General features: G+C 42.8%; 1 protein-coding gene, 1 non-coding gene and 1 pseudogene across 2 annotated transcripts; 2 read left to right on the top strand and 1 right to left on the bottom strand.

Moving 5' to 3' along the window:
• Positions 1-38: 38 nt before the first annotated feature.
• glb1 (galactosidase, beta 1) lies at positions 39-7,965 on the top strand. The gene is made up of 16 exons (XM_023998406.2): positions 39-157; positions 1,169-1,338; positions 1,895-2,045; positions 2,255-2,315; positions 2,411-2,505; positions 2,693-2,873; positions 3,308-3,366; positions 3,575-3,696; positions 3,885-3,925; positions 4,243-4,355; positions 4,559-4,633; positions 5,236-5,325; positions 5,448-5,561; positions 5,901-6,032; positions 6,323-6,562; positions 6,972-7,965. Exons 1-16 carry the CDS (start codon positions 104-106, stop codon positions 7,224-7,226), a joined length of 1,953 nt encoding a protein of 650 aa, XP_023854174.1. The 5' UTR covers positions 39-103; the 3' UTR covers positions 7,227-7,965.
• trnat-agu (transfer RNA threonine (anticodon AGU)) lies at positions 4,746-4,819 on the bottom strand. Its single transcript has one exon. It is a non-coding gene; the product is annotated as a tRNA-Thr (tRNA).
• Positions 7,777-14,205, top strand: LOC111971276 (beta-galactosidase-like; annotated as a pseudogene).
• Positions 14,206-14,869: the final 664 nt, after the last annotated feature.

Here is a 14,869-nt window from a genome sequence, read left to right as displayed (position 1 = left end):
CGTTAGTACTGTCAAAACAGACATCGTCACATGACAATATCCAACTTCCGCATCTCATCTGTTGAAGTTCAGTCAATCAGTCAGTGCATCACGACATTCAGACATGGCTTGCTCAAGGGTTGGAGTTGTGCTACTGTGTTCCCTCTTTGCAAGTACAGTAAGTACTCTTACATGGTTCATTTCGTAGTAGCTTAGACTGAATTAGTTGGAAAAGAGAACATGCATGTTATTGTTTCATACAGCTCACAGATAGCAAGCTAACTAGTCAGAATTCAAACCTCCTTTTGGAATCCACTTAAAAGTTGAATGATGTTTAGATTAGCCTATAACTTGGAACTAATCGCAGGTTCCTTGAACCATTTGCCCGCTAGTGCACTGATTTAGCATATCTGTGTTGATTGCTCTCAAAGTAGTTAACTAGCAGCATTTCAAACTCTGCTTAATTGACATGAACTACCACAGTTGATCTACTGCAAACCATAGAAATTAATAACTTAAATTAATATTAGAATGACCTCTTTCCCCTCTGTATTCATTTTAATCGAGAAGTAGGGCTTTTCAACTTTGGAAAAGCGTCAAGTCTTTAAAACATCGTAACAGATTGTAGTTTTGGCAACAGAAAAAGAAAGCAGAATGTCGGCCAAGTTTCACACCGCCCCGACTGGACTTCCTCTCAGTACCATATATTTGGTGGTGAGAACGTTCTAAACGGATGCTTCAGCTTTATAGCCCCTGTGAGGTGTCTGGGTTAACCCTTCTGTCTGTGGTTGATCTACTGCAATCCATATCAATTAATAACGTAAATGTGCATTACAATGGCCGCTTTTGCTCTCTGTATTCATTTTCATCGAGATGTAGGCCTTTTCATTTTATACACCCWGCAACGGCACTTAACTAGGGGGCAACGATTGGCAGTCACGTTGTTGTTGCCAACCTTGTGCCGTCACCTGATAAATCATCCCTTCACCATAAAAAGCTGAACCTGTAACAGAACAGTTGCATGACTGCAATTAAATTCTATCCGTTGCTCTCAAGATGCGGCCACTCAAACAACTATCTCTCTGAAGTCAGTTTGCTGTAGCCATAAAAAAACAGCACACTGACCGCAAGGCTCAGCAAGATTTAAAATGACGGTATGTGACTCTTACTCTGTTGAAATCTCTTTCAGCTTGGTGTGCCGCAGACCTTCAGTGTGGACTACAAGAACGACTGCTTCCRTAAGGATGGGGAGGAGTTCCGCTACATCTCCGGTAGCATCCACTACAACAGGATCCCCAGGGCCTACTGGAAAGACAGGCTACTCAAGATGTATATGGCCGGACTGAACGCCATTCAGACGTATGTAGACTTAGGCTGACGACATGTTGTAAAAAAMTATATTAAAAAAACAACCAATGGCATYAACGATTGGATCGTCTCTAACSAATCAGAGTATCAAAGCCAATGACGATTTTGCAAACTGCCTCTTTACCCACGTGTGTTCTGGCTCTGGCCCAACCCATTGGTTTCTGAACCAATCTGGGTCGGGAGGGATGCTCAGATCCAGACTCGTTGTGGAGAAGAAACTTACGTCTGTAGGCTTGGCGTAGCGTTTAGTCTGGTTATCCAGGCAAATGTAGACTGACCACTATGTCATAAATAAACTGAATGCCAACCAGTTAGATGAGTGTCTTCAATGTTCCTTCTAGTTTTCAGGTAGTCATTTCAGTGGCCCGTTGGTACATAGGATTGACGTTGATCAAAGTAATTCAAAGAGCCATTTAATCACATAACCTCCAAATGTTGATAACCCGACAGAATTCCTTCGTCGGGCCTTAAACCTGAGAAAGAGCTATGATTTACCATTCAGTGGTATGGACTTAATTAGTACAYCATTGTCCATTTGACATTCCAGGTACGTCCCCTGGAATTTCCACGAGCCCTCCCCGGATCGGTACAACTTCAGTGGGGACAGGGATCTAGAACACTTCCTGCAGTTGGCCCAAGACATTGGTCTGCTGGTTGTACTGAGGCCTGGGCCCTACATCTGTGGAGAGTGGGATATGGTGAGAGAATGACTAAACAATTGTTTTATGATAAATATACCTGTTGATGATATGATGTGTAATAATGTTGGCAAATTGTGCCTGTATTCCAAGTAGTTTTTTTGGAAGACGATCAATCACGATGTAGTAACGACACTTCGACATCCGCAGTGTGTTTGTTTCTTKACGGACTGTGTGATAATTTGCCCATTTCTTGACCTGGTCTTTAGGGGGGTTTGCCTGCCTGGCTGCTCCACAAGAAAGACATTGTCCTGCGTTCCTCAGACCCAGGTGTGTATTGACCGTCAGATGAGACTGCAATGGATTCCATTAGAATTACAATATAAGAATTGTGTTTTTATGACACCTAAATCCATTTCTTTCAGATTACATTGCGGCTGTTGACAAGTGGATGGGCAAACTACTGCCAATGTTGAAGCCATTCCTTTATCAGAACGGTGGCCCAATCATCACTGTTCAGGTGAGCCATGTTGATATTCAATGATTAATAAAACATTTATTGGGGATTCAAAGTTTGGGTAACTTCATATTGTGCCTTAAAACTCTACAATTCAATAGAAGACTGTTTGTCAAACATTGCCTCATCTCCTCAAGAGCCCATCTCTCTCTCTCCTCTCCCTCCCCTCTCCTCCCCTTCTCCCTCTTAGGTGGAGAATGAGTACGGCAGCTACTTTGCCTGTGACTACAACTACCTGCGTCACCTGACCAGTCTGTTCCGCTCCCACCTGGGGAACGACGTGGTGCTGTTCACCACAGACGGGGCCGGTGCCGGGTACCTCAAGTGTGGCTCTCTGCAGGGCCTCTACGCCACTGTGGACTTTGGCCCAGGTAGGCTTCTGGGGCACAGATCTATAATTTTTTTTTTTTATCAAAATCACTACCATACTGATAATAGGGAAATGGCAAAACTGACATTAGATCAGTGTCAAGAGGGAACTGATGCAGGTCAAAATATACACAACAAAGGTCAATGGTGATACATTTTCTGTGAAATGCCTGGGATAGTTACTTACTAAATGAACGGGGATAAGTTGAAGAAGAATAGAAGTGTTCAGTTGGTATGGTATCTGTCTGTCTTAGATCTGGGTGGTTGTCGATTCATGTGACGTCTAACCTATCCTATTTCCTTTGTTTGCCAAAACAGACGTGTTGACTCATTGCGGCTTAGAAATCTATGACGGGTGTGTTTTACCATCGTATGCAGAATTGTTCAACAACTGTGTCTGTCTTTGCGTGTGTCTGCCTGTGTATTTGTTTAACAGGTGGGAATGTGTCTGCTGCATTTGATGCACAGAGACAGGCAGAGCCCCATGGACCCTTGGTAAGCATGTTTGTCATTAGATTTTTATTTTTGTATATATATTTATTTTTATTTCTCCACTCCAGATACAAACTTATACATATGAACAACAACTTACAGATGCACACAAACCATAACTACATGTCATTAGATGTTAGTGGTAAAAGTCCAACACACTTCTGTCCTCTCTAGCATAGCCAGATAGTGCTGACTGTATCCTGTGTTGCAGGTGAACTCTGAGTTCTACACTGGCTGGCTGGACCACTGGGGAGAGCATCACTCTACAGTGTCCACCGCCATCGTGGCCAAGTCCCTCAACGAGATCCTCGCCATTGGCGCCAGCGTTAATCTGTGAGTTGTGGTGGATGGATATTGGATATAGACAGAGAGATGAATTGATTGGATAATAGTCATAATTCTATCACCAATCAACAATGATTGATAGGAATATGTGTTGACATCATCACACATGAAACATTTAACATCAAAAAGGCACAGAGGATTTTTCAACTATTGACAAGTTATAAACCTCTGTGCAGATACATGTTTATTGGAGGAACCAATTTTGGATACTGGAATGGTGAGTAAAATTGTTCAATGATCCCATATTCTCTATTGCTCTATTGCAGAACCCAATCTAGTTCACTTTATTTGGGTTTGGCCACGATGTGAAGATTAGTTTATTTAAGTGATAATGCCCAAGAAGCCGGTGTTTGGAGGATGTATTGGCACGGGTGTCGTTAGGCCCGAGACAAAGTCAAGTCAGATGGAACAGATTAAATAGGCATTTTAACGTCATAGATTTAGCCGGTAAAAACTGCGGTTTTAACCAATCAGCATTCAGGATTAGACCCACTCGTTGTATAAAATCAATWGTTTTTCTCTTAATATTCTCAGGTGCCAATACCCCCTATGCCCCCCAGCCTACTAGTTATGACTATGACGCCCCGCTCACTGAGGCAGGAGACCTCACTGACAAATATTTTGCAATCCAGGATGTCATCAAACTGGTTGGTAACAGAGATATCACACATGTCGTACATACAACATGTTTGATTAGATTATGCTTTCTTGTGACTTTTATAGCAAAAGTTTCTACGGTCAGCATTTTAGTACCCTGAATTCTTATAAGTTTGTAATTAAAGGAAAATCGGTCAGTTTTTACAAATGATCACCTAATGATGTCATATCCACCTGTATTTTCCCCCAACAGTATCGGAAGATACCAGAGGGACCCGTGCTTCCATCAACACCTAAATATGCCTACGGAGCTGTGCCAATGAAGAAGGTCGATCATCTTCAGACATTTAAACATTTGAGTTAGCACTTTTATCGACGTTTATTTGTCATGTGCACGGATCAAAGAGAAGTGTACACAGTACAATGAAATGCTAAAAAAAAGGCACTGCTGAGATTCGAACTCAGGATCTCCTGTTTACTAGACAGGCGCTTTAACCAACTAAGCCACAGCGCCGGGTAGAAATGACTTTACCTTCACCTGACCTTGTTGACACATGGCACACAGTGCGGAGAAGTGTTGCAATATTTGCATTTTAGTCATTAAGCAGATGCTCTTATCCAGAGAGACTTACAGTTAGTGCATTCATCTTAAGATAGCTAGGTGGGACAACCACATATCACAGGCATAGAAAGTACATTTTCCAGTAGAGTCCGAGCTAGTGGAGTGGAGGGGGGGGGGGGGGGGTCAAGTGCAAGTGCTGGTTAAGTGTTTATTATATATATATATATATCATAGGCATGTCATAATACTCTAAAAGCAAATGGATATTTTCTCTTTTTTTCTCTTGTGTTGATTGAGCATGGAGTGTACACCGTGTAGAATAGAATCCAGTAGATGCCAACAGAATGCGTTTCTTTCTGCCTCCTCAGCTCCACACAGTAGTCGATGCTCTAGATATACTATCCTTCTCCGGTCCTGTCAAAAGCGTCTACCCGTTGACCTTCATTGAGATGAACCAAGTACGTCCACAAGCTCAATGTCTGTCTGTCCTTTTCTACACTAAGTATAAGCAGCTATGGTTGTTATGAGCCAAAATGGCTGAGAGGCTTTACTCCGTTTATTTTGTTTTCTCTCCAAAAAGCCGTTTGGGTTCGTCCTCTATCAGACCAAGCTGCCTGTGGACTGCAGTAAGCCCACCCCTCTGTCCTCACCACTGAATGGAGTCCAYGACCGGGCATATGTATCAGTCGACGGGGTGAGTTAGTCATCGAAACTTCCCCTGCAATTAATTTGGTTTGCACCAACAAGTTAACATGTTGGTGCTCAACAATGGTCACAGTTCACAAATCCTTGTCCAAGGAGGACAGGTTATTGTCCCATCTGCACTAGAACACCCAATTTAGACTTTGTTTAGTGAAAATTGTTGTAGTAGTGCTGGACTGGAACTGAGATCTGCACACCATGTAGTTTTCCAGAACCAGGGTTGGTGATCACTGTCATTCATACAAAGTCAGACTGAATTAGATTATTATCTCAAAAGAGGAAGAGAGAAAAGTCTTCAGGTTCTTCAAAAAAGGAAAATGTCTGCCATTAGGTTGCTGTTGGGATCCTGGAGAGGGACAAGGCCCTGACCATCAACGTGACTGGGAAGGCTGGGAGTCAGGTGGACATACTGGTGGAGAATATGGGCAGAGTCAACTATGGGAAAGACATCAACGACTTTAAGGCAAGAGGTTATTTAAAGCTGGCTCCCGAGTAAACATTTAACTAGCACCCTTCCATTAGCTACTTAATTCTACATAACATTATTCGGTCCCACTGAACATTATGGGCTTGTCTCCTGGAAATAGACTAAGCAAAGTTCTAGACTAAGAAGCATTTAGTCTAATTTTAATTGAAACTGCTTTTTAGTCCACCATTAGTATTAATTTGAGTCTGGGAAACCAACCCTAAGTGTCCTATGCACACATACACAACTATGATGTTTTGACTCTCTCCCACTCTCTCTCTACACAGGGCCTGGTGTCTAACCTGACATTGGGGGCCGACATCCTCACCGGCTGGGAAGTCTACAGCCTCAGCATCGAGCAGGCTGTTAGCCAGGGTCTTCTCTGGGAGATGGGCTCCAGGGAAGCTGGCACCCCACCACCTTCTCCCCTCTCCGTCCCCTCCTTCTATGGGGGCACCTTTGTCATCCCGGACGGCATCCCAGACCTGCCCCAGGACACCTACATCCACTTCCCTGACTGGAGAAAGGTGAGGTTTTACCTTTTTTTTTAAGGAGATTTTAATTGTTTATTGAGCTGTACTGTATGTTGTTCCTGAGCAGGCACCCCAACTGCAAATGACCTTTTATAGATGTGACTGACTAGTCAACTGCAAATTACCTTATAGCTAATGTAACTGATCTGTGTCTTCTGTGCGATGACAAGACTGGTGTGTTAGCCCTCTGAGCTAAAGCCTAGACATTAGCCTTAGACACACCTCTTCAGATCTCAGACAAGGTTACTCATCACATAAGTGTGGTTTACTGAACCACGTTAGTTTCATATACCCTGGTGCAGCATATTTGTTCATGGTCCCTGACACTACAGAGTCCTGAACACCTACGTTATTTCTAGACTTWAAAAAAAATGCTTTTCCTTTGTTTTGTTTTAATCACTAGGGCCAGGTGTGGATCAACGGTTTCAACCTGGGCCGCTACTGGCCCGCTCGCGGCCCACAAATCACTTTGTACGTGCCCGCTAGCATCCTGAGCACGGCCGCGCCCAACAATGTGACCGTCCTGGAGCTGGAGGGGGACCCATGCACCCCCGGGCCATGTACTGTGGAGTTCGCCAACACCCCGGTCCTGAACGCCACGGTTAAGTCTGACCACAAACACCAGAGGGCGCTGTTCCATAAAGAGGATCTATTATGATGAGCACTGATGAAAAATGCACTTACTGTATTTATCTGGAAGTGATCTATTTGCACTGTTCTTTATAAAATCAAAGAGTAATGTTTGTAATTTAATCACGGGTGGCTGTACCTCTCATATTACCTCTATTTGGTAATTCAGTGTCTTAAATCATGTAGGCTTTGTTTACACAAGGATCTGTATTCAAGGGTATTTCAGTATGAGTCATTTGAACAGTATGTATATATTTAGGGAAATTGAATCAAGTTCACCAAGGAAAATGAGTCATTTAGAAGTGCTATGAACTTGAGTAGTACTCTAAATATAAGTTGAGGTCAGTGGTGCTCAAATCATGAGCCTGGAGGTCCATAGTACTGCTGGTTTTCTTTTTATGTCAGGGCACTATGCAGCCGACAATGCCCCTTTTTAAAGGCATTTTCCCCGATGTTCACTGATCACATTCATGGTAAATGCCGGCTCAAGTGTAAATTACCTTTAGAAGTATCTTATAGTGCGCTTTGCTATAGAGCGCCTTGAGTTAAATCCTGCCCTATATTGTGAATTGGGGAACATGGTTGAGAAGGATGTGTGCCAAATGATCTGTGCCTTATTGTGTTCCACCTAACTGCAGGGATATTATGCTCTCATTGATTTCTGTAATTAACCATTTGGTGGGTCTTGTAAATGTATAGTTCTTGTGTTCAACTGAAARCCTGATATGCTTCCTTTTAACAATTAGATTATTTCAAATACTTTGGGATTTCCTTGTATCTTGGTTATCATTTTTGTTAATGTGTTTAATGTGCAGGCACAAACCATGTTGTACTTTTTGATTTATAAATGTTTTAATAAGACAAAATACGGTATGATCTTACTCTGTTGAAATCTCTTTCAGCTTGGTGTGCCGCAGACCTTCAGTGTGTGACTACAAGAACGACTGCTTCCATAAGGATGGGGAGGAGTTCCGCTACATCTCCGTAAGCATCCACTACAACAGGATCCCCAGGGCTACTGGAAAGACAGGCTACTCAAGATGTATATGGCCGGACTGAACCATTCAGACGTATGTAGACTTAGGCTGCGACATGTTGTAAAAAAATATATTAAAAAAACAACCAATGGCATCAACGATTGGATCGTCTTCTAAACGAATCAGAGTATCAAAGCCAATGACGATTTGCAAACTGCCTCTTACCCACGTGTGTTCTGCTCTGCCCAACCCATTGTTTCTGACCAATCTGGGTCGGGAGGGATGCTCAGATCCAGACTCGTTTGTGGAGAAGAAAACTTACGTCTGAAGGCTTGGCAGTAGCGTTTAGTCTGGTTATCCAGGCAAATGTATGACTGGACCACTATGTCATATAATACTGAATGCCAACCAGTTAGATGAAAGTGTCTTCAATGTTCCTTCTAGTTTTCAGGTAGTCATTTCAGTGGCCCGTTGGTACATAGGATTGACGTTGATCAAAGTAATTCAAAGAGCCATTATAATCACATAACCTCCAAATGTTGATAACCGACAAGATTATCCTTCGTCGGGCCTTAAACCTGAGAAAGAGCTATGATTTACCATTCAGTGGTATGGACTTAATTAGTACATCATTGTCATTTGACATTCCAGGTTACGTCCCCTGGAATTTCCACGAGCCCTCCCCGGATCGTACAACTTCAGTGGGGACAGGGATCTAGAACACTTCCTGCAGTTGGCCCAAGACATTGGTCTGCTGGTTGTACGGAGGCTGGGCCCTACATCTGTGGAGAGTGGGATATGGTGAAGAATGACTAAACAATTGTTTTATGATAATATATCCTGTTGATGATATGAGTGTGTAATAATGTTGGCAAATTGTGCCTGTATTATCCAAGTAGTTTTTTTGGAAGACGATCAATCACGATGTAGTACGACACTTCGACATCCGCAGTGTGTTTTTCTTTACGGACTGTGTGATAATTTGCCCATTTCTTGACCTGGTCTTTAGGGGGTTTGCCTGCCTGGCTGCTCCACAGAAAGACATTGTCCTGCGTTCCCTCAGACCCAGGTGTGTATTGACCGTCAGATGAGACGCAATGGATTCCATTAGAATTACAATTATAAGAATTGTGTTTTTTGACACCTAAATCATTTCTTTCAGATTACATTTGCGGCTGTTGACAAGTGGATGGCAAACTACTGCAATGTTGAAGCCATTCCTTTATCAGAACGGTGGCCCAATCATCACTGTTCAGGTGAGCCATGTTGATATTCAATGATTAATAAACATTTATTGGGGATTCAAAGTTTGGGTAACTTCATATTGTGCCTTAAAACTCTACAATTCAATAGAAGACTGTTTGTCAAACATTGCCTCATCTCCTCAAGAGCCACACTCCTCTCTCCTCTCCCTCCCCTCTCCTCCCTTCTCCTCTTAGGTGGAGAATGAGTACGGCAGCTACTTTGCCTGTGACTACAACTACCTGCGTCACCTGACCAGTCTGTTCCGCTCCACCTGGGGAGACGTGGTGCTGTTCACACAGACGGGCCGGTGCGGTACGCTCAAGTGTGGCTCTCTGCAGGGCCTCTACGCCATGTGGACTTTGGCCAGGTAGGCTTCTGGGGCACAGATCTATAATTTTTTTTTTTATCAAAATCACTACCATACTGATAATAGGGAATGGCAAAACTGACATTAGATCAGTGTCAAGAGGGAACTGATGCAGGTCAAAATATACACAACAAAGGTCAATGGTGATACATTTTCTGTGAATGCCTGGATAGTTACTTACTAAATGAACGGGGATAAGTTGAAGAAGAATAGAAGTGTTCAGTTGGTATGGTATTGTCTGTCTAGATCTGGGTGGTTGTCGATTCATGTGACGTCTAACCTATCCTATTCCTTTGTTTGCCAAAACAGACGCTGTTGACTCATTGCGGCTTAGAAATCTATGACGGGTGTGTTTTACCATCGTATGCAGAATTGTTCAACACTGTGTCTGTCTTTGCGTGTGTCTGCCTGTGTATTTGTTTAACAGGTGGGAAGTGGTCTGCTGCATTGATGCACAGAGACAGGCAGAGCCCATGGACCCTTGGTAAGCATGTTTGTCATTAGATTTTTATTTTGTAATATATATTTATTTTTATTTCTTCCACTCCAGATACAAACTTATACATATGAACAACAACTTACAGATGCACACAAACCATAACTTACATGTCATTAGAATGTTAGTGGATAAAGGTCCAAAACACTTCTGTCCTCTCTAGCATAGCCAGATAGTGCTGACTAGTATCCTGTGTTGCATGTGAACTCTGAGTTCTACACTGGCTGGCTGGACCACTGGGGAGGCATCACTCTACAGTGTCCCCGCCATCGTGCCAAGTCCCTCAACGAGATCCTCGCCATTGCGCCAGCGTTAAATCTGTGAGTTGTGGTGGATGGATATTGGATATAGACAGAGAGATGAATTGATTGATAATAGTCATAATTCTATCACCAATCAACAATGAGTTGATAGGAATATGTGTTGACATCATACACACATGAAACATTTAACATCAAAAAGGCACAGAGGATTTTTTCAACTATTGACAAGTTATAAACCTCTGTGCAGATACATGTTTATTGGAGAACCAATTTTGGATACTGGAATGGTGAGTAAAATTGTTCAATGATCCATATTCTCTATTGCTCTATTGCAAACCCAATCTAGTTCACTTTATTTGGTTTGGCCACGATGTGAAGATTAGTTTATTTAAAGTGATAATGCCCAAGAAAGCCGGTGGTTTGGAGGATGTATTGGCACGGGTGTCGTTAGGCCCGAGCAAAGTCAAGTCAGATGGAACAGATTAAATTAGGCATTTTAACGTCATAGATTTAGCCGGTAAAACTGCGGTTTTAACCAATCAGCATTCAGGATTAGACCCACTCGTTGTATCTAAAAATCAATAGTTTTTCTCTAAATATTCTCAGGTGCCAATACCCCCTATGCCCCCAGCCTACTAGTTATGACTTATGACGCCCCGCTCACTGAGGCAAGAGAGACCTCACTGACAAATATTTTGCAATCCAGGAATGTCATCAAACTGGTTGGTAACAGAGATATCACATGTCGTACATACAACATGTTTGATTAGATTATGCTTTCTTGTGACTTTTATAGCAAAAGTTTCTACGGTCAGCATTTTAGTACCCTGGAATTCTTATAAGTTTGTAATATAAAGGAAATCGGTCAGTTTTTCAAATGATCACCTAAATGATGTCATATCCACCGTATTTTCCCCAACAGTATCGGAAGATACCAAGAGGACCCGTGCTTCCATCAACACCTAAATATGCCTACGGAGCTGTGCCAATGAAGAGGTCGATCATCTTCAGACATTTAAACATTTGAGTTTAGCACTTTTATCGACGTTTATTGTCAGTGCCGGATAAAGAGATGTACACAGTACATGATGCCTAAAAAAAGAAGGCACTCTGAAGAGTTCGAACATCAGGAAAAATCTCCCCTGTTTCTAGACAGGCGCTTTAAAACCAACTAAGCCACAGCGCCGGGTAGAAATGACTTTACCTTCACCTGACCTTGTTTGAACATGGCACACAGTGCGGAAGTGTGCAATATTTGCATTTAGTCATTAAGCAGATGCTCTTATCCAGAGAGATACAGTTAGTGCATTCATCTTAAGATAGCTAGGTGGGAACAACCACATATCACAGGCATAGAAAGTACAATTTTCCAGTAGAGTCCGAGCTAGTGAGTGGAGGTGGGTGGGGTGGGGGGGCCAAGTGCAAGTGCTGGTTAAGTGTTTATTAATATATTATATATATATCATAGGCATGTCATAATACTCTAAAGCAAAATGGATATTTTCTCTTTTTTCTCTTGTGTTGAATTGAGCATGGAGTGTATCACCGTGTAGAATAGAATCCAGTTAGATGCCAACAGAATGCGTTTCTTCTGCCTCCTCAGCTCCACACAGTAGTCGATGCTCTAGATATACTATCCTTCTCCGGTCCTTCAAAAGCGTCTACCCGTTGACCTCATTGAGATGAACCAAGTACGTCCACAAGCTCAATGTCTGTCTGTCTTTTCTACACTAAGTATAAGCAGCTATGGTTGTTATGAGCCAAAATGGCTGAGAGCTTTACTCCGTTTATTTTGTTTTCTCTCCGAAAAAGCCGTTTGGGTTCGTCCTCTATCAGACCAAGCTGCCTGTGGAACTGCAGTAAGCCCACCCCTCTGGTCCACCACTGAATGGAGTCCACGACCGGGCATATGTATCAGTCGACGGGGTGAGTTAGTCACGAAACTTCCCCTGCAATTAATTTGGTTTGCACCAACAAGTTAACATGTTGTGCTCAACAACATGGTCACAGTTCACAAATCCTTGTCCAAGCGAGGACAGGTTATTGTCCCATCTGCACTAGAACACCCAATTAGACTTTGTTTAGTGAAAATTGTTGTAGTAGTGCTGGACTGGAACTGAGATCTGCACACCATGTAGTTTTCGCAGAACCAGGGTTGGTGATCACTGTCATTCATACAAAGTCAGACTGAATTAGATTATTATCTCAAAAGAGAAGAGAGAAAAGTCTTCAGGTTCTTCAAAAAAGGAAAATGTCTGCCATTAGGTTGCTGTTGGGATCCTGGAGAGGGACAAGGCCCTGACCATCAACGTGACTGGAAGAACTGGGAGTCAGGTGGACATACTGGTGGAGAATATGGGCAGAGTCAACTATGGGAAAGACATCAACGACTTTAAGGCAAGAGGTTATTAAGCATGGCTCCCGATAAACATTTAACTAGCACCTTCCATTAGCTACTTAATTCTACATACATTTATTCGTGCCCACTGAACATTATGGGCTTGTCTCCTGGAAATAGACTAAGCAAAGTTCAGACTAAGAAGCATTTAGTCTAATTTTAATTGAAACTGCTTTTTAGTCCACATTAGTATTAATTTGAGTCTGGAAACCAACCCTAAGTGTCCTATGCACACATACACAACTATGATGTTTTGACTCTCTCCCACTCCTCTCTCCTCACAGGGCCTGGTGTCTAACCTGACATTGGGGGCGACATCCTCACCGCTGGGAAGTCTACAGCCTCAGCATCGAGCAGGCTGTTAGCCAAGGGTCTTCTCTGGGAGATGGGCTCCAGGGAGCTGGCACCCCACCACCTTCTCCCCTCTCCGTCCCCTCCTTCTATGGGGGCACCTTTGTCATCCCGGACGGCTCATCCAGACCTGCCCCAGGACACCTACATCCACTTCCCTGACTGGAGAAAGGTGAGGTTTTACCTTTTTTTTAAGGAGATTTAATTGTTTATTGAGCTGTCTGTATGTTGTTTCCTAGCAGGCACCCCAACTGCAAATGACCTTTTATAGATGTGACTGACTAGTCAACTGCAAATTACCTATAGCTAATGTAACTGATCTGTGTCATTCTGTGCGATGACAAGACTGGTGTGTTAGCCTCTGAGCTAAAGCCTAGACATTAGCCTTAGACACACTCTTTAGATCTCAGGCAAGGTTACTCATCACATAAGTGTGGTTTACTGAACCACGTTAGTTTCATATACGCCTGGTGCAGCATATTGCTTCATGGTCCCTGACACTACAGAGTCCTGAACACCTACGTTATTCTAGACTTTAAAAAAATGCTTTTCCTTTGTTTTGTTTTAAATCACAGGCCAGGGTGTGGATCAACGGTTTCAACCTGGGCCGCTACTGGCCCGCTCGCGGCCCACAAATCACTTTGTAGTGCCCGCTAGCATCCTGAGCACGGCCGCGCCCAACATGTGACCGTCCTGGAGCTGGAGGGGGACCCATGCACCCCCGGGCCATGTACTGTGGAGTTCGCCAAACACCCCGGTCCTGAACGCCACGGTTAAGTCTGACCACAAACACCAGAGGGCGCTGTTCCATAAAGAGGATCTATTATGATGAGCACTGATGAAAAATGCACTTACTGTATTTATCTGGAAGTGATCTATTTGCACTGTTCTTTATAAAATCAAAGAGTAATGTTTGTAATTTAATCACGGGTGGCTGTACCTCTCAATATTACCTCTATTTGGTAATTTCAGTGTCTTAAATCATGTAGGCTTTGTTTACACAAGGACTGTATTCAAGGGTATTTCAGTATGAGTCATTTGAACAGTATGTATATATTTAGGGAAATTTAATTCACTAAGGAAAATGAGTCATTTAGAAGTGCTATGACTTGAGTAATACTCTAATAGAAGTCGAGGCCAGTGGTGCTCAAATCATGAGCCTGGAGGTCCATAGTCTGCTGGTTTTCTTTTTATGTCAGGGCACTATTGCAGCCCGACAATGCCCTTTTTAAAGGCATTTTCCTGGATCATACGGCAACATTACCGAGGACTCTGCAGCTTGTCGGGGTGCAGTCTGAGGATAGCAGCAAATCAAAATCAAAGTTATTTTCTCACGTGCGCCTAATGCACAGGTGTATGACCTTACAGTGAAATGCTTACTTACAGGCTCTAACCAATAGTGCGAGGGAAAAAAAAGTGTGTAGGTGTGTGTAGATAAGTAAAAGAAATAAAACAACAGTAAAAAGACATTTGAAAATAACAGTAGCGGGCTTTATTACAGACACCGGTTAGTCAGGAATTATTGAGTAGAATGTACATGTAGGTATGGTTAAAGTGACTATACAGATATGATG

The sequence above is a fragment of the Salvelinus sp. IW2-2015 genome, linkage group LG13 (assembly GCF_002910315.2).
Source record: "Salvelinus sp. IW2-2015 linkage group LG13, ASM291031v2, whole genome shotgun sequence".
In the NCBI taxonomy this organism is placed as follows: Eukaryota; Metazoa; Chordata; class Actinopteri; order Salmoniformes; family Salmonidae; genus Salvelinus; species Salvelinus sp. IW2-2015.
Note: the sequence above shows the minus strand (reverse complement) of the source record. Positions and strands in the feature narration are given on the sequence as shown.